The following is a 19784-nucleotide window of genomic DNA, read 5'->3' on the forward strand; positions in this document are numbered from 1 at the left end:
AAAATATTTTGTTTTTCTTCTCAAGAAAGATATAGTGGAACTAGAAAAGGTTCAAAGAAGAGTGACCAAGATGATAAAGAGGATTGAACTCCTCTCGTATGAGGAAAGACTAAAAAGGTTAGAGCTCTTCAGCTTGGAAAAGACACAGCTGAGGGGGAATATGATTGAAGTCTACAAAATCCTGAGTGGTGTAGAACAGGTATAGGTGGATCAATTTTTCACTCCATCAAAAATTACAAAGACTAGGAGACACGATGACCCATACTTTTAATACTTTTATTAAAAAGGGAAATACTTTTAAAACCAATAGGAGGAAATATTTTTTTCGCTCAAAGAATAGTTAAGCTCTGGAACGCATTGCCAGAGGTTGTGGTAAGAGTGGTTAACATAACTGGTTTTAAGAAAGGTTTGGGCAATTTTGTGTAGGAAAAGTCTATAGTCTGTTATTGGGGAAGCAACTGCTTGCCCTGGGTTTTGCCAGGCATTAGTGACCTGGATTGACCACCATGAGGACAAGCTACTGGGCTATATGGGCCATTGGTCTGACCCAGTAAGATTATTCTTATGTTTTTGGTTATCTTGGTTATATTGTAAGGGTCAAGGCAGTAAAGTTCCTGTTTGGAGAGGGTTTCTCGGCCTGAAAGATTCAAAGGAAGCTTACAAAGTATAGAATCCAACTCCTCCTTCAGAGCCTATATTTTCTGAGTTGCTTTTGTTTAAAAGTAAATGATAAAGATCTATTCTGGTACAATGTGTCTAGGAGTCCTGACTTTAGGTGATTTCCTCATAATCGCAAATTGTATTGCAGAAGGATAAAATTTACATTCTTCAGCTCTGCCTCCTTCTCCAGTGACTGTAGTGCCCCCTTCAGTTTTATCTTTTGCAAGCGAGTTGAGAAGGTTGACTTCTGATCTGCTCTGATATCTGTTATGTTCCTCTGTAGTAGCTGCCTCAGTTAGGAGCTCTCTTGGCAAACATGACTACATTAAACACCAGGCCACTCAGTGGTATAAATTAATATCTGTATTTTTTAATAAGAAACCAAATTACTGCATCTCAATGGCCACGTATTTGGACTTGGAGGTTAAGATGTACAATGTCTGCATCTATACGCAACCTAAAAACCAGCTGTGTTCAATGTAATGTAATTTCAATATGTAACCTAAAACCAGCTTTGTTCAATGTAATGTAATCTCCTGGAAATGTCCAGCTATCTTCAAATGTAATCCGCTTAGAACCGCAAGGTACAGGCGGAATAGAAATCACTTATGTAATGTAATGTAATATAAGACAAACATGTTTTTTTTTTAATTACATAGAGTGTATTGGACCCCCAGTTCATTTGCATATAGTAGATAGTTCTAAATCTAATAGATGTTGGCATTGTCATCTGGAAGTTAGATCATTTATTATACTATTGCCCTCTGATACTAAAATTTTAGAGATCAATTTGTGATCAGGTTAATAATTTATTAGAAAATCCAGTTGCATTATCGTATACCATTTTATTTGGAACATCTATGAGGGCAAAAAGTCAAATTTCAGCAAAAAATAATAAACTTTTTGTTTATAATGACGGGAGTTGCCATGCAGCTAATTTTAAAGAATTGGAAAAATTGGGCTAGATTAAGTTATACATTATGGTGGGAATCCCTATGTTATATCTTCAAAATGGAAAAGTTTATGGCCATTCAGAAGGGTTATTATAAAAAATTTATGGAAGTGTGGGAACCATTAACTAAATATTGTAAAGATTAATCTAATTGTATAATTGTGGAAAATGTGCACATCTGAGGTGGGGGGTATGTTTTGGCATTTGTTAAGAAGTAAAGAAGGGTTGATTATAAGTATTTTTATGAGATGTTTTTAAATTGGAAGGGGAAGGGAGAAAATAAGTCTTATCTTTCTTTTATTAAGTATATTGTGCTGTAATGATAATAATGTATGTAAATGATTGATTTTTTTTATTTCTTTTTGATTTTATTTCTTATATACCGCTATACCGTGAGGTTCAAAGCGGTTTACAATGAAGATAGATTACAGATACATTAAAATAAAATAAATAAAAATGGTACTTTGGATTTCCCTAGCTGTCCCGAAGGCTCACAATCTAGCTAAAGTACCTGAGAAAACAATAAATTAAAAAAAAAAAAAAGAAATAAAGTAAATTCCAGTCAGACAATAGGATCTGATGTTAGAAGTTCATAAAGACGATATGCCAAGGAGCGAAAGCTCGTATGCTCCTTAAGCCCTGACGTATGCAGCCTAGCCAACACAATATTTCAGCCATGAGGTTTCCTAGGAAGTAGTAATGAGTGCCAAAATGCAGGCTAGTCTTTGGATCAGAGTCAATGCAATGCTAAAATGCAGGCATGACATTTGGATCAGATGACCTCTGCAACAGCCAGACAACCGCCACTATCATCTCGGTGCATCAGCTGCATTAAACGGTCAACTGCCACCATTCTCAGATCCGAACATCATTTGTTGTGCACAATTGAAGTTTCAAAAATGAATAAAGAATATTTTTTTTAAAAAATGGAGTTAAACCTTAGCCTCAGTGCACAAGCAGAAAGTCCTTAGAAATTTTATGAAATATTCTTTATTGAACAGTAAGTAAATGTATTCACATTTGGTAGATTTTCTCAGGGGATTGTGGTCCCGGCACAGGCTTTCTTAGATTCAGTAAGTAAAGTAGAAGATTGGAAAGGCAGAAGTTTGCATCGGACTTTGAAGAATAGTTAGTAAAATGAAATGATTCCAGAGGCTAGATGAAAGATCATACAGGCATGTTGATGGATGGCTCAAGGTGAAAAGACTCCTCTGTTCAGTGAGACTAGTCATGTGCAGCTGATGGAGGCAGGAGAAAAGAGAGAGAGCTCTGAAGAAAGGGTTCGGAAAGCCACCCACATGGCAGGGGGAGAGTACAAGTGAGACCAATGGGAACAGAGCTTGGCCAGAGGAGGCAAGGAAAGGTCACACCTTAACTGACTCATTGAGGCACAGGAAGTAAAGGAGAGCAAGAGGCACAGAAGTAAGACAAAGGATTCAGGTTTAGCTGAGAGAAAAGACCACTAGAAGTAGAGCTTTATGTAAAAGCAAGAGTGGCTGCAGTGAGTATGAAGACTATATTACCCACAATGCTTGGCTTACATACCATAACAGGAAGTGACTAGCATTAAGGTTCGTAAATGAGAATAGCACTAAACACAACTTAGAGCTGAGTCATAAAACTAGTGCAGGGCTGCCAGGGACAGAACAATATCCTTTTATTATTTTTCAGGTTTGTTCTCTGAATTTGAGGTTTTGTGGTGCTGGAGAGGTCCCCTGTGACCCTAGAGCAGCTCTGCCTGGGAGAAGATGCAGACTCTGTGAAAGAGGTCTGCAACTGGAGCTTGGGGTCCATGCCCCTTGAAGCTAACTCGTATCCTGATTCATCAGGTACTTGAACGCAGGCTGTTTGGCCCTGGTATTAGTCCAGCAAGGCTTAACATACTGGCTGCATGGATTCCTTCCCCAGCTCATGTATGAATACTTGGGGGTTGAGGCCTCGGGCTTTAGTCTGACTGGCAGCCCAAAGATCCCAGCTCGTGAAGGACTGAGGCAGTGTCTTCTTCATTTCCAGTTTCTGTGAGAACTGAAGCATACTATCACCAGCACAGACAGGGAGTAAGTACTGCCTATTGTGGTCTATGGGAAAATAGAGTGGGGGGGTCTAAATTGGTAGGTTTTGAGCAGAAGGAAATTAAGACTACTTTGCTCTTTAGAGGACACTAGCAGCTATAGATATGGTTTTCATTTTATGATTTGTTTGTTTTGACATGAACCAGAGGATTGGGGTTGTTGGGCATTTGATCATTCCTCTAGTGAATCATCAGATTGCTGGTTTGTCTGTGATTGGAGAGAAGGAAGGTGAACCCCACTTGGTGTTCTGCCACTCATGAGGAGACTGAAGAAACAAAAACTGAGAGAGAGTGGCAAGTATTCCGCAAATGCAGTGGAACATAAAAAGGATACTGGAACTTTCAGACATTGAGATCTCTTTTTTTTTTTAATTGATTATTTTCAACATTATTACATTCATTCAAACATAATAAGATATGGATTATAAAGAAATTATACACTATCCAAAAACCAAATTTTACGCCCTTAGGCACATATCCATCTAGCCCACTAATGAAGGAAGACATCTCATTATTCATATAAACTTAACAGGAAATACAAAATAGGTATGGAGAGAGGAAGAAAAAAGAACAGACTTACCCCCCTTCAAAAACCTATATACCTCTTAGGACGCTATTATATAAACCCCCCACTAAAGAAAGCTAGTAATTAGTCTTGTTTCCTTCCTTTAAGAAAAAGTTCTAATTGGGAAGGTTCCCAAAACACATAATCTTTGTCTTGAAGATGCAGAATACATTTACAGGGAAATTTAAGGAAAAACGTTGCACCCAATTCAAGAACTTTAGGACGTAAAGCCAAAAAAGCTTTCCTCCTATATTGAGTAGCCCTTGCCACATCAGGGAACATTAAAACCTTATCTCCACAGAATTTTGCCTCTCTATTCTGGAAATATAGCTTCAACATTAAAGTTTTATCTAGTTCATTAACACAGGTAATCAAGAGAGTAGCCCGGGTTTGGATCAAATCTTGAGAATCTTCAAGAAATTTTGTTAAATCTACCTCTACAGTACTCAATTGATCCATTCCCCCTTCTACTGGAACTTTTTTCTTTTGAGGTATATAAAAGAAGTTAGAGAACATCATGGTGTCAGAATTAGTGACCCCTAATATCTCCTTGAGATACTTTCTCAATAGTATCTCAGGAGATAGCAAGTGAGTCACTGGGAAATTAACTAATCTCAGATTCCTTGATCTAACCTGATTCTCACTCATTTCCAACTTAAAATGAATATTCAGGGAGTCTTTTGTTACTGCCACCATAGATGACTGTAAGTTCTTTATCTGCTTTCCAAGAGAAAGCGTACGTTGATCTAAATTCCCGATGTTAGCATCTACATTTCCCAATTTATCAACAACTTCATTGGAGAAAACTTGAACATGATTAGTAACTTTCCTTAACATCACCTCCATCCTCGTATTCAAAGTCCACAAATCTTTTAAGGTAACTTCCTCTGGATTTTCTTCCAACCCCTCTGACTGATTAATTATTCCAGGAAAAACTTGAGGCATCTGCGAAAAAACAATCTCCGCAGTTTGTTGGAGGTCGGAGGCTTCAAAAGAAGCCCCTTGCGAACCTGTAGGTTCCAAGTTCCTGGGAAGATCAGGAGGGAGGGGAAGGGTACGCTCTGGAGAACTCAGGGAAGCTCCTGAAAATGAGTCGGGTTTATCTACTGACCTCATGGAACCTGGTAACAACAAATGTTTATCCATAGGTCCAACACTAACTGGTGTTGAGACCCGAAGTTTCCCCTTGTGCTTCCCCATATCAATCAGGGAACAAGCATATAGCACAGTTAGGTAATTAAATTCAACTTAACTTAAAGCTGTTCACACTCCAGAGGCTCCAGTGGCTCTCAAGGGGCTCGTAAGGGGCATGACCTGCCCCTCAGGGCACGCCCCTCCGGCCGCGCGTCTGTGGCCGCGCCACAGGAGGAGGCACTTCTTATCTCCCGGGCTGCAGGACCCGATGTTGTGGGTGTCCAGTTTCAGTGCCTGTTAGCAATAGGCACTGCAGTATCGGGAGAGACACTCCGAGGGAACAGAAGGCAAAACAGCTCACAGATAACTCCCTGGTCTCCTATCACTGCGCCCTCCAGGAAATGCTTCCCCGATATGCCACAGGAGGAGGCACTTCTTATCTCCCGGGCTGCAGGACCCGATGTTGTGGGTGTCCAGTTTCAGTGCCTGTTAGCAATAGGCACTGCAGTATCGGGAGAGACACTCCGAGGGAACAGAAGGCAAAACAGCTCACAGATAACTCCCTGGTCTCCTATCACTGCGCCCTCCAGGAAATGCTTCCCCCTTTGAGATCTCTTATTAAATTACTGAACACTGAGGCCGATATTCAGTGCTATTTAGCCAACTGGGAGCCGTTCCCAGCCAGCTAAATAGCGCATAGCTGGCTATCCCACCATATTCAGCAGGAGATAGACGGCTATCTCCTGCTAAATATCCGACTTAGGCGGTCACTGGCCAAATTGCTATGTTGTGTGGCATAGACTGTCACTACCAATATTCTTGGCTCACCAACTAAGTTCACCAGCCAGCTAGAGCCTAAAAGGGTTGGCTGTATCTTTGGCCATTGTGATTTAGCTAAATAGCCACTGAATATTAACCTAGCTAGCTATGTCTCAGCCGGCCAAAAATAAACCAGAAATTTAATGACACGCGTCAGCATTGAATTCCCGGAGTCTCCACAGACGACGTAAGATTGCCGGCAATCTCCTTTAGTCTGAATATTGGCGGGGGAGGGGGGTTCTTAATGGTTAGCCAACATACAGTAGCTATACCAGAGTTCATGTTTTAGGGCAATAAAAAAAAGGCTATGATATGAGAATTTTCTATCTTTTTAAAGAAAAATTTTTTTTCATACACATGATTGTCTGTATGGTATTGGAAATATTTCATATATTGTGTGTTAAATGGTGGGGCATCAAGGGTATATCTTTAATCTTCATGATGATGAAAGAATACACAAAGCAAGTAAAGGCTGGTACTGATGCAATACTTATTTTTTCTACAATAGTTGAACATGATGAATTGCGAGAAATCTTTAATGACATCAGCAGCAGCAGTGAGGATGATGAGGATGAAGGAGATCGTCATGATGATGAAGATCTCAATATCTTGGATACAGAAGAAGATGTGGACAGACAGCTGCAGGACAAGCTGTGTGATTCAGATGGACTACAGCAAGAGAAAGAGGGAACAAATCAGATTGGTATGGGGGGATTGATATGGGGGGAGTGAAGTTGAACCCAGCTGCAAGCCTGTTTGCTTCTTTGGAATGGGGGACAAAACATAGGCAGATCATAATGGCATGGAGAGTTAACTATCTCTGTCCATCCCTCCAAGATTTGATAATTTTGGGGGTGGGAACTGACAGGATTCAAACTTTTTTGCTCCTTCTTCCTTCCCTCTGCCTACCAACTTTGCTCTTTCACATATATTGTATATACTCTAATATAAACTGAGATTTTGGGGCCAAGAAAATGGCCCAAAAATGGGCTCTTGGTTTATATTTGAATCTGTGTTGACCCGCCCTCCCCCTCCTGAACCTGTTTTAGACCTCTGACGAGTCTGCCGTGAGACCTGGCGGTTGGGACAGGAGGGATCCCTCCTATCCCAGAAAATTGTAAGAATATTTGCCTCCCTCCCGCCTCTCCCGCATACCTTTAGTATTCTTGGTGGTCCAACAGTGAATCGTGGCAGGAGCCACCTTCCTTCGTTCCTACCCATGCAAAGCCACTAATTGATTGGCTGCCAGGAGTTCAATCAGCTAGCGGATCTGTAAGGGCCTGTTCTTTTCCATTGTCCATTCCCACTTTCTTGCCCTCCTTGTCTTCTCGTACATCTTCCCCCACCTCATATACTGTTGTTTTCTGTTCTATCACAGGTTCCCAGCTCTTTCCCCTCATCTCTTCTCATTTCGCCTTTCTTCCTTTACTATCACACCCTAACCTCTCATCTATTTCCCACTTCTTCCAACCTCTTTTCTTTGCTTCTCCCCTTCCACCTTACCTTCTTTCTTCCTCTCACTTGCCCTTGCTTTCTTCTTCCTTCACTCACCATCTCATGTTTTCCTCCATGTTTTCCCCTTTATTTCTCTCCTTATGTCTTTTCAATTGCTATCCCTTTCCTACCTCCTCCCCTTTCCACCTTTCCTCATATCCTGGGTCCTCCCAGTTCCCCACTCTTCATAATTTGTCCTTAGTCACATGGTCACATCTGTCCCTTCACTCTCAGAAGAGGCTCCTTTCATCTTCTTTCTCCTGCCCTCCCTAATTCCCAATATGTCTGAATATTCCTTGATTTCTCACTCCCCTACTATTATAGGGCTGGCAAGAGAAAGTGAACTTCACACATCTCCAGCTTTTATAGGAATCTATATGGTTCATAGCATGACACTATCTGTGGAGGAAGAATTCTCTGGGCTGTTCTTGGTGTTGCTGTTTTTTGTGTTGCCTGTTCAGGGGACGATGGACTTGGGGTGCATCTGTTTGCCAAGTAAATTCAGCACTGAAGCATTTTTTTTGGGGGGGGGAGTAGAATTGCTTTCCCCTCCCCCAAAAAAACTTTACCTATGGCCACAACATGGAGGAACCTCAGTCTGCAGCAGCAGGAAAGAAGCAGAAAATCATATCAACATCTTGGAGAAATCTAAAATAGGGGTACTGTTCAGCATCAGAATAAGATGAAATCAGTCACAGATGTAAGGAAAGAAAGGAAAGCGCCTAACAGTAAGAATAAAACACAGGATATAAAGAATATATAGCAGCGAGAGGATTTGAAGAAATAAATCTGATGGGGAAACATGCTGATCCTGGGGCACCTCAAGAATAAGGGACATGATAAAAGTATAGTTCTGAGTTACTGGAGCATGGGCAAAATAAATTAAATGTGAAATGTTAAGATAACACTTTGTGAAACTGTTAAACTCCGAACCTTTTGATGTGTCCATTGTAGTTTTGGAATTCCAAAAGCAAGTGGAGAACCTGCAGAGGAAACTGCAGGAGACCCAGGAAAGGAGAAAGCGACAGGAGGATCTCATCATGAAAGTAGAAAACCTGGCTCTGAAGGTGAGTATTTTCAGCTACTTAGAACCCCCTCAACAGATCACCTATAGCCATAAAGCCAGAAGAGTAACATTTTTGCTGTGACTTTGCTTCTGGTGTCATTTCTTGTTCAGCACCGGAAATAACTAAGCAAGTGAAGAGTAATTTTATAAAAGGTTGCCTAGGTTGGAAAGCCAAGTAGGTGCCTTATTAAAATTACCTCTCAGAAGCTGCAGCAGTTGCAGCTCTAATGAAGCCTGGAACTTGTACATATATATATACATATACAACACACAGTAACATATATTTATAAAGATTGTGCAGGGTAAATCAGAACTCTGCCTAAAATTTGCCCCTGAACATGACCATGCCCCTGTCACATACAAGTATGCGTGTATTTGTCACCATGCATGGGATGATTTTATAAGCTGCATTTAACGCATGAAAAAGCCTATATAAAAAGACAGTTTTAATTAATAAGAGACAGTCTTTTAGAATTAAAAAATAACCTAGTGATTGTACGCAAGAACAGTAAGTACCATATTTTTTGCTCCATAAGACGCACCCTAGATTTAGAGAAGGAAAACAAAAAAAACAACATTCTTAACCAAATTCTTCCTGCCAGGCTCTGCACCCAACCCCACACTCCTTGCCAGACTCTGTACCTAGTCGCTCTGGTGGTCTAGTGGTAGGCTGGGACAGGGCACAGAGCAGGATAGGGCATAGGACAGGGCAGGCAGGTCTAGTAACAGGCAGGCAGGCCTGTGGCAGGCAAGCAGGGCCCCCACCACCAAGACAGGCAGTCCAGCGCTGTTGGGCAGGAGCTTTCTCTGGCTGACTCCTGAGCAGCAGCGTCAGAGTCAAAGCGGTGCAAAAGGCAGGTGCGAGCTTTTCACTTCTTCCTGCCTTGTCCCACGCTGCGGGAGTCAGCTGGAGGAAAGGGCAGGAGGAAGTCAGCCGGAGGAAGAGCCCTGAGGGGAAGGAGCTGAAGAGATATGTTGCTGCTTCGCCGGCTTTTTCCCAGTCCCGATGTGCTACCTTGCAGTCGGCAGGAGTCCTCGTGTTTCAAGCAGCCACTGTGAAGAAAAAATGTACATTGGCAGTGGCAGTATTTAACCTCTGCACCGTCGGAGGTCCTTCTTTCTTTTGTATAGCGCTGCTGGAGCTTTTTGTCTGCTGTGGCGCTTTTATGCTGCCTTCCCCCGCTGGTGCCGAAAACAGGGAGCTGAAGAGACGTGCTTCAGCAACTCTTCTTCTGTGCCGGCGTGGAGTGGCGCTGAGGGGTAAGCTTGTAGACGGGAGTCAGCCGGAGGAAATGGCAGGAGGCTGAAAGCTCCTGCGCTGGACCACCGGAGGAATTAAGGTCGGGGAGGGGGGGCGGGTATTCGCTCTATAAGATGCACCCTTATTTCCAACCAATTTTTTTGGGGAAAAAAGTGCATCTTATAGAGCGAAAAATACGGTATTTAAGAAATACACAATGATTTAAGCAAGCATATTTTCGGCTGGTGAAAGATCTAATCTTAATCTTACTACAAGTAAGAGTGATTGCCAGTATCTGATTAAGGAAACTCTCCCCAGCTGAGATTTTAATTCCAACCTTCTGAACTGGCAAAAAGGGAATTATAATAACGTCGCAAAGATTTGGGGGCCATTGGAAAAGTATTGTAATGAATAGGGATCATTTTTCTTCCTTTTTTAGATTTATTATATGCACACTCAGGGGTGAGGGAGGATTTGGGGAGGAAATTTTTATAACTATGTTTATAATAATAGTATAATAAGTATAATATATTTTATATAGAATAATTGATGAAGGGTGGGCGGGTAGGGTTTTATCATTAATCGTCTATTAGATTTTATGTGTTAGATTTTATAGTGCTATATTGGAATCAATTTATGATATATTTTTGTGCACTTGTTGTTTGATTTAAAAATGAATAAAGAATTAAAAAAAAAAAAAAAGAAATACACAATGGTCTAAGCAAGCAAATTTTCGGCTGATGAAAGATCTACGTAATCTTAATCTTACTACAAGTAAGAGTGATTGCCAGTATCTGATTTGAAATCTGCCGCCGCCGCAGCTCCTCTCTCATCTTCTGACATAATATAAGAGCAGCTCATGAGAGGAGCCGCGGCGGCGGCTTTGAAAATGGCTCCCTTAGTTCTTTGCTGGATTTTTTTTTTAAAGTTTAAAGCTGCCGCCGTGCCTCCTCTCACGATCCCGGCCTGTGTCGGAGAAGGCTTCCGACGCAGGCGGGATCATGAGAGGAGCCGCATCGGCATCTTTAAACTTTAAAAAAAAATCCAGCAAAGAACTAAGGGAGCCATTTTATCTGCATGCTGCTACGAAGGAACAGGTGAGGGGGAGGGAAATGCTGATGCACAGGGAGCAGGCAGGCATGCAGGGGTAGAGGGAAAGGGGCTGCTTTGGGGGTAGAGGTGTGCTGGGGGCACACAGCAATCATGGGCAGGGGATCACAGAGCAGGCAGGCATGGCTCAACAAGGGGAGAGGGAAAGGGGGCTGCTTTGGGGTGAGGGGTTTGCTGGGCCAGAGAGCAATCATAGGGGGCAAACAGAAGGGGGGCCACGGAGCAGGCAGGCATGGCACAAAAGGGGGCAGGGGCATTGGGAAACGGGGCTGCTTTGGGGGAAGGGTGTGCTGGGGGGGGAAGAGAAGGGGGCCACAGAGAGATAGGCAGGCATGGCGCAATGGAGAAATACAGGCAGGCAGGGCGCAAGGCAGAGAGAAATGACAGACAGACAGCATCCAAGCACAGAGAGAGAAAGGAAAAAAAAAACGTCGTCTACTCTAGCACTCGTTGGACAGGGGGGAGAACAAAAGAGATGCTGATGGACAGGGGGGGTGAAGAAAAAGGAACGGAGGACTAATGTTGGACAGGGAGAGAAGGAAAGAGGTGCTGCTGGACAGGGGGGAGGTAAAACAAAGGGAGAAGGGCTGCTGCTGCATAAGGAGAGCAGTGAAGGGGTGGTGGTGGACACAGGGGAGGTAAAAGGAAGGGAAAATGGACAGGGGGAGCAGGCAAGGGGTGGTGATGGACAGCCAAGGAAAAAGAAAGGCAGAAAGAAAAAAAAGCGGCTAAGGAGAGAGAGAAATAAAGACAGACACACACACACATGTTCTAGCACCCGTTAATGTAACGGGCTTAAAGACTAGTTTATTAATAATAGCAGATGCCATGTTTTGGCAGTAATACATTCATCAAAAGTCCAACAAACTACAACAAATAGAATAATACACCAAATTAATATATCTTGTAAGTTACATCATTGTATAAAGTAAAATTTATCATATCAAGACAATATGGAATAGGTTTTACAGTATAATAATAAATATAGGGTTTGAGGCAAAGATTATATCAAACTGTGAATGCATATAGGTTTTATTTGGTGGCCTAGAAAATATAATGCACAACAAAGAAAAATGGGGAGACCCAATGATCCACAGTGAAAACAATCCACCGATGAAAACAAAAACTGTGGATACAGATGTTCTGGAGATAATTTATTATTATACACTGAAATATAAAACCATGAAAATTCAATTAAAAAAGTACAATGATAAAAAATACTGTGATAAAAATCCAACCGCTTGTCTGCGATGTTCTTTGCTCATATGTTTAAAGACAATAGACTGTTTTCAGTCCAATTCTTTATATGTGAGGTTGCAAACCATTGGACCCCTGAGGAAGGCGTGTTCGCCGAAACACGGACCGTGTAGGGTCCGGTTGGATTTTTATCACAGTATTTTTTATCATTGTACTTTTTTAATTGAATTTTCATGGTTTTATATGTCAGTGTTTAATAAATTATCTCCAAAACATCTGTATCCACAGTTTTTGTTTTCATCGCTAGAAAATATATCTAATACATTGAAATATACATTTTGCTCTGTCTCCACTTTTTTTGACTGCAAATATTCTATTAGCACCATAACTCTTAGGCTCACCTTCCAAAGGTCCAATGGCCGACCCAATTGTATCTTCCAGTACCTGACAAGCTTCCGCTGGACAGCAATATTGCATAATTGTTCTTGCTTACTTAGCAAAGTGCTCCTCCCCCTTCCCCCAATAAATTATGCACCAAAGCTCTCCAGGTACAAAAAGAGGGAGGCTCGGAAACAGTCCAGGATTGCAAAAAGCATTTGTGAGCAAATAGACACACCTTATGACATCATAGGGGACCCCCCTTAGGAAGGCTACGGAAAGCCCCAGGCAGGTCAAGGACCAAATGCTTCACTGTACCCACAGTTGATCTCAAAAATAAGCCCCGGAAATAATGAACCATAGTCTGCCAAAAAGCTTGTATAGTCCAACAATCCCAAAAGGAATGAGCAAAAGTATTGGGATCCCAGCCACATTTCAGGCAGAGGGGATCCCAATTTTATGCAATTGTACTTGAGTATAGTAGGCCCTAATATATTACTCTAACATAACACTCTCAATACAGTGCTCCCGTTATCAAGCGAGGGACCCTTCCGCAGGGCACGCAGAATATTCCAATGGCTAAGATCCCTGTGAAGTTCACGACCCCAACTCCCTTGAATCCGTGAGAAATCTAGAAAACCTTTAAAAAAAATTTTTAAACCCACATTATTAAAAAAAAAAAAAAAAAAAGGCTGATGCCAACAAATGTGGTTTAAAGATTCCGAGTGTAACGCTGAGGTAAGAGTGTCTATTTTCTTTGCTGTTCTACAAAACCAGGGCTGTAGAGTCGATTGATAAATCCTTTGACTCCGACTCCTCAGTTTTTGGTACCCACGACTCCGACTCCAGGTACCCAAAATTGTCTCCGACTCCACAGCCCTGTACAAAACTGCAGCTAGTTTCTGATGTAAATATGCTAGTGATGTTGATAGCCTAGAAATGATATTTGCCATGTCAGGCCTTACTACGTTCTTTTTTTGGGTTTTCTAGACTCGTCTCCAAGCTGTGCTGGATGAGTTCAGACAGCAGGAAGATAGAGAAAAGCAACAGGTAAGTCAAGGCACCCATTTCTGATTCACACACTCTGCTCATAGGAGCTTAGTTTTATATCCATACTTTGGAAGCAGTGCTCAATCAGGCTCTCAGCAGAAGGTCTGGCCAAGTCTGCAGAAGAATATATGCTGCTGGTTAGCTGATGATGAAAAACATTAAGAATGATTCATATGGTATTTCTCTTTATGCAAACAAGAATCAGACCTAACTTTAAAGTTCCACAGTATTTAATGTTACACAAGAAAATTGATAATTCTTAATTTATCTTATGGGAAAATGTGCTGGAGTCAGGAGCAGAGAATCCTCAGGGAAGCTATAAAAAGGCATTTAGGATGCCTTTTGCATTGGGAGAAAAGTCTGAGCTTCCAGGAACCACCTGAAATGGACCATATGAATGTGGCGTAGCTTTGCCATGCTTTCCTTAAATATCGTATATATTTGAATATAAGTCAAGACCCCCATTTTTCCCCCCAAAATGGAGGAAATATTGTTGACTTGAATATAAGTGCCCTGCCAGGATTTGCACCCAGCGCCCCCTCCCTCCCCTACTAGGCTCTGCACCCAGCCCCCTTCCCTGCTAGACTCTGCACCTAGCCCCCTTCCCTCCTTGCCCTGCCAGGCTCTGCACCCAGCCCCCCTTACTCCCTGCCAGCCTGTCCTCCTCACTCCCTTATTGCCTTGTACCATATCCCTCCCGATGCCTTGCAGGTCTCCACCGGTCCTGCCGCAGGACCCGGTGGTCCAGCGGTGGGCCGGGATATGACAGATCCCCTGTCTCCCATCCCAGCCAAATCCAAATAACCCCTATGCACGCACACACATACTCTGTGCACGCACACCCACCCCAACCTCGATGACTCAGCAATCTTGCAGTAGGCAGGACAGGAGGAACCCTTTTACCTCCTGTGTCTGCCGAAATTGACAACCACATATCCCTCCCACCTACCCCATGTACCTTTCAGGTCTCTGGTAGCCAGCCAGTGTACGGAGCAGGAGCAATCTTCCTGCCCTCCTGCTCCATTCAAGGCCACTAGCTGATTGACTGCTACAAGTTCTCGAGTGTAAACAGCACAAACTACTCAGTGCCTCTCCAGCATAACTGCATCCACAGCAGGTAGCCTTATGTGGATCAATACATAATGGTATCTAATTGGGCAGTCATTATCTGGACATTTAACTTTAAATTGGACCTATTTTTTCTTTATTGATCATATTTGTGCAACCAAAAGTCATTCACTAGAAGCAACCAAATAAGCTATTAGAACTGGCCAGCAATGTCATTACTGAGGAATATCAATGCCAAACCCTCTGTATTGAAACCAAGTAAACAGTATTTCTGATTATTCCATACGCTAGGTGTTCAATCCTAACCCGCAGGCCTGGAAGTTGTAGAAATCCCCAACTTTTCTGAGCACATGCTCAACTCCCTTAACTTGAGAACCAGTAAACATATCCAGTTACAATTTCTGCAAGCAGCCTGTGCAGAAGTCTTTTATAGTTGCTCTGCTTCTATTTCTTATTTTTTCACTTCAAGTTCATTTCTCAGTGGCTTCAGTGCCTTGAGACTCCTCCCCAGTGGTCTTCTGTTGGAGAAAAGGATGTGGTCCTGTTGTGCTGGACTGCAGCTTCACAAAGAAATTCTGGTGGATCTGTGGAGCCAGCCTGCTGTGTGCCACCCTTCTTAGAGTACCCGGGGTCCCATTCCTTGGGAGCCTGCTGGCCGGTGACCCTGTCACAGGTTTCAAGCACAGGCTGCGTGCATCTGGAGGGAAACCTACCTGGGTTTCAAGGTGCTGACTGCCTTTCCTGCCCCCGATCGCATCACAGAGGATCTGTGGGGGGCGGATGTTATACTCTGTGTCTGGCTGGCTGGCAGTCTAAAGATCTTCAGTTCTGTGCATTTGGTGCTGTTTCTGAGGCAGAAAGTCCTTTTTCTCCATTCAGCTACTTTTAAAAACGCTGACAGGCAAAGGCACTACAGAACTGGGAACTTCGGGGGGTGTCTTGTGAGGAGCTTTAATTTGCATTTTTCATAGTTTCTGAGGGTAGGGTTCAGGTCTTCCACCTCCCCAGACCCCAAATCACTATTTTTTATTTTAGGAATTTTGTTATTTTTGCTGTTATTGGCACAAATTTGCTGGCGGCGGCCATCTTAGATTTTTATCAATCTTTTTTTCAAAGTTTTATTTCTGCCTCAAAACCCCTCGATTTGTCAAAAATCATTTGGGATGGACTCCCTAAATCCTAATCTGCTAGAAGTGTGCAGTGATTGCACCAGATTGGTACCAGATCAGCGATCATGTACCGCTTACCATAGCACGCAGGGGGAGGGGACATGAACTTTGAATTTGGCCTCCTCTGCATACTTAAGGGATGGGGAACTAACTTGGGTCTGTGGCTTCGGTAAAAAATATCCAGTGGTTCTCCTGGCATCTGGCGCAAAATGCCTGCATTCTAAATTTGGGGACTCTTGTGGTGGAGCACGTGTGTCTCAACAGCTCCCTGCCATGGATTAAAGGTGTGAATTTTCACCAGAATTTATTTGGCTTCTCTGGAAAGCCTTTTCTAAGGACCCTGCTCATTCGTCACATCCAGCGGGCGCGTTGGAACCATCTTAGCCTATTTGCGCCAGTGGCGGAGCTTCCTGTTTAGGAACCAGCTTGTCCTGCAATGGTGGATCTCGATTGCATCAGTTGCCATTCAGATGTTGTGCCTATGCTGTCTCCTGCTACTGCTTCTGTTTTGGATCCAGCTGATACCAGTGCTGGGACTAGTCGCCTTGGCCGCCCTGAGAGTCTGGATTTTGGGAATGACCCTGCGGTACGCAGGCTTTTTCAGCATGTTCTGTCTCTGTTCTCATTGTTGATATTCTCAAAGAGCTCAAATTGAATCCTCATCCTTCCACTTCTCAGGCTTCGGTCATGGACCACTCTAAGGTGCTGTCTTCCTTTTTTCCATCTCATCCGCAGCTTCTTGGGCTAGTTCAAGCACAGTAGGACTCTCCAGAAATTTTTTTGCTGTCATCTAAAGCTATGTTGAAGCTTTATCCGCTGGCACCTGATTTTCAGCAGTTTTTTAGAACTACTAAACTAAACTAAACCTTAAGTTTATATACCGCATCATCTCCACGGATGTTGTGGAGCTCGGCACGGTTTACAAGAACTTAAAATATAGGAAGAGAAGAAAAAAAAAGGTTTACATGAACTTATATATAGAAGAGAAGAGTAAGGGGGGATAGAATTACATTTTAGTGAAAAGAATTATATTTTAGGTTTTCAGTTGCTTGCGGAATAATTGAGGGAGCCCAGGTTCCGCAGCGGGGTAGTAAGGTCCTTCCAAAGACCTGTGATTCTGAAGAAAAGGGATTTTCCCAGTTTGCCTGCATAGCGAATACCGTGTAGAGAGGGGAAGGATAATTTATACCTTTGGGCGGTTCTGGTAGAGTCAGGACTTGAGGAGTTATAAGATAGTGGGATTAAGGGAGGAAGGATGCCGTGAATGATCTTAGAAGCCAAGCAGGAGCATTTGAAATGGATTCTGGAAATCACTGGGAGCCAGTGAAGTTTGGCTAGGAGTGGGGAGACATGATCAGATTTGTGTTTTTTAAAGATCAACTTGGCTGCAGTATTCTGGATTAGCTGGAGTCTTTGAAGACTTTTTTTTGATAGGCTTAAGTAGATGGCATTGTGTCATAGGTTATTATTCGTACAGCCCTCTGTAGTTAGGGGGGTGTAATGCTTAAGGATTCTCATGATCACAGAATGGACATTATGTTGAAAAAGATCTCTGAAGTGATGTCTTTAGGACTCAAAGCGGCAGCAGCCACTTCCTTTACAACTTGAGCCTGTCATTCCAGATTATGCAGTGCATCTTCTGTGGACATTCCTCCCTGTCCTCCGTTGATACTGGATGGTGTGGATTATGTGACAGATGCTCTTTATGATCTCATTCAAGTTCTTAGAAAAATTTCGGCTTATGCAGTGTCTACGCACCAGACTCTTTGGATCTGTCATTGGTGGAGAGTGCCTCCTTCAAGGCCATTCTAAACAGACTTCCTTTCAAGGGCCAGTTTCTCTTTAAAGGCCTGGACAACCTTATGACCAGTTTGACTGAAAGCCGTCCTAAGTCTCTCCCTTAGAGCAGGTCTCATCAGTCAATAGGCGGGGATCATAGTGATTTTCGTTCCTCCTGCAGGTTTCATCAGGGCTTCCCAAGATCTTCCTTTCAGAAATATTCCCAGGGCTACTGCCCTCATTACAACAGTTCCAACTCCAGGTGGCCTCAGGCCTCATGTTCCTGAACAGCGGCTGCTCCTAAGAAGACCCAGGAGTCAGTTGGAGCTTCCTCACATCAGAGGTCGCCTTTCTCAGTTTTATCAGGAGTGGGCTCGTGTTTCATGGGATCAGTGGATTCTGGACATCATTCGGGAGGGGCACAAGATAGATTTCTTTTGCCTGCCTTCGGATCTATCACTGGACTCTCCGGCAGGTCAGCCAGAAAAGGAGGCCTGAATCTGTGCTACCATACAACATCTCTTAAACATCGAAGTGATAGAACCCGTTCCAGATCAAGAATCGGGCTTAGACAGATACTCCTTATACTTCATCGTGCCAAAGAAAGGCTTGGAAGACTGGCGGCCCATTCTGGATCTCAAGTCGGTCAACCGCTTCTTGCAGATTCCTCATTTCCATATGAAAACGGTGCGCACAGTCATAGCAGCTGTTTCTCCAGGAGAGTTTCTGGATCTCAGAAGCTTACCTCCTTATTCCAATTTACCTGGAACATTGAAGGTTTCTGCGTTTCCATGTGATGGTAGTTGTGGCGGCTTTTCTCCATCCTTACCTAGGCGACTGATTGATTTGAACTCTGTCTTGTTCGGAGTGTGAAAGTGCGGTGGCGGCAGTAGTGTCTCAGTTGCAGGTATTGGAGTGAATTGTCAACTTCAAGAAGAGCAAATTGACGCCCTCCCAGTCCTTGGAGTGTCTGGGGCTTCTCTTCAATACCAAGAAGGGTCGTGTGTTGTTTCTTCACAAGGCACACAGACAGAAACTTCAACAGCAGATCAGAGCTCTTCTGGACTGCTCAGCTCCCACGGCCTAGCTGTATCTTCAGGTTCTGGGGTCCATGGCTGCCTCTTTGGAGGTAGTTCCTGGGCTCGAGCGCACATGTTCCCGTTACAGGAGTCTCTTTTCTCTCAGTGGTCTCCACAGCAGCCTGAGCTGGTGGCTTCAGGGGGAGGTGCTCCATTAGCGCAGGCTTCGGATATCAGAATAGATGACTATCATGATGGATGCCAGCCTGTCAGGTTGGGGTGCTCACTGCGGGAACGATCCATTCAGGGGCAGTGAACTCATCGTCAGAAACATTGGTCAATCAATTGTCTGGAACTCAGGGCATTTCAGCTGGCATTACTTGCTCTCCAGTCCATTCTAGTAGGAAAAGCTGTTCGAATCTTCTCTGACAATGCCACGGCGGTGGCCTACATAAATTGGCAAGGGAGCATGAGAAGTGCCTTAGGCCAGGAAAATCGCATGTTGTTTCATTGGGTAGAAACTCATCTTCTGTCACTCTCAGCAGCCCACATGGCCGGCATCGACAACGTTCAGACAGATTTCCTCAGCTGGCATATTCTAGAGAATGGCCTTCTCACAGAACGCATTCAGTCTGATTGGCCAGCGCTGGGGTCAGCCTCAGCTGAGAACTTGAAGGCCAGGCACTTTTTCAGTCAAAGAACTCAATGCAGAAGTCTAGGGCTGGATGCTTTGGTGCAGTCATAGCCAGTTCATGAGCTCTTGTATGTGTTTCCTCCGTGGCTTCTGGTTGGTTGGTTCATCCACTGGATAGCAACGCATAGTGGCTCCCGATTGGCCTCGCCGCCCATGGTATGTGGATTTCACATGTCTTCAGCAGAATGAGAAGCTCCTGCTCTCTCTGCATTGATATCTTCTCAGTCAGGAACCGGTTCCCATGGAGAACCCACGGCGCTTTGGTCTTATGGCATGACTCTTGAGCGCTCAGCCTTGATGAAGCGCAGTTATTCGGAGG

At 43.5% G+C, this 19784-nt stretch overlaps 1 protein-coding gene across 6 annotated transcripts in view; it reads left to right on the top strand.

Annotated features, from left to right (window-relative positions):
* Window positions 1–19784, top strand: part of TAF7L (TATA-box binding protein associated factor 7 like) — a 64048-nt gene that overhangs the window by 41241 nt on the left and 3023 nt on the right. For all 6 annotated transcript variants that reach the window (XM_033946667.1, XM_033946666.1, XM_033946665.1 and 3 more), the window contains exons 10-12: window positions 6710–6904; window positions 8650–8762; window positions 13677–13736. In XM_033946667.1, the coding sequence (XP_033802558.1) occupies window positions 6710–6904; window positions 8650–8762; window positions 13677–13736 (368 nt within the window). The remainder of the gene's footprint in view (window positions 1–6709; window positions 6905–8649; window positions 8763–13676; window positions 13737–19784) is intronic.

Source organism: Geotrypetes seraphini, chromosome 5 (assembly GCF_902459505.1).
Source record: "Geotrypetes seraphini chromosome 5, aGeoSer1.1, whole genome shotgun sequence".
NCBI classification, from domain to species: Eukaryota; Metazoa; Chordata; class Amphibia; order Gymnophiona; family Dermophiidae; genus Geotrypetes; species Geotrypetes seraphini.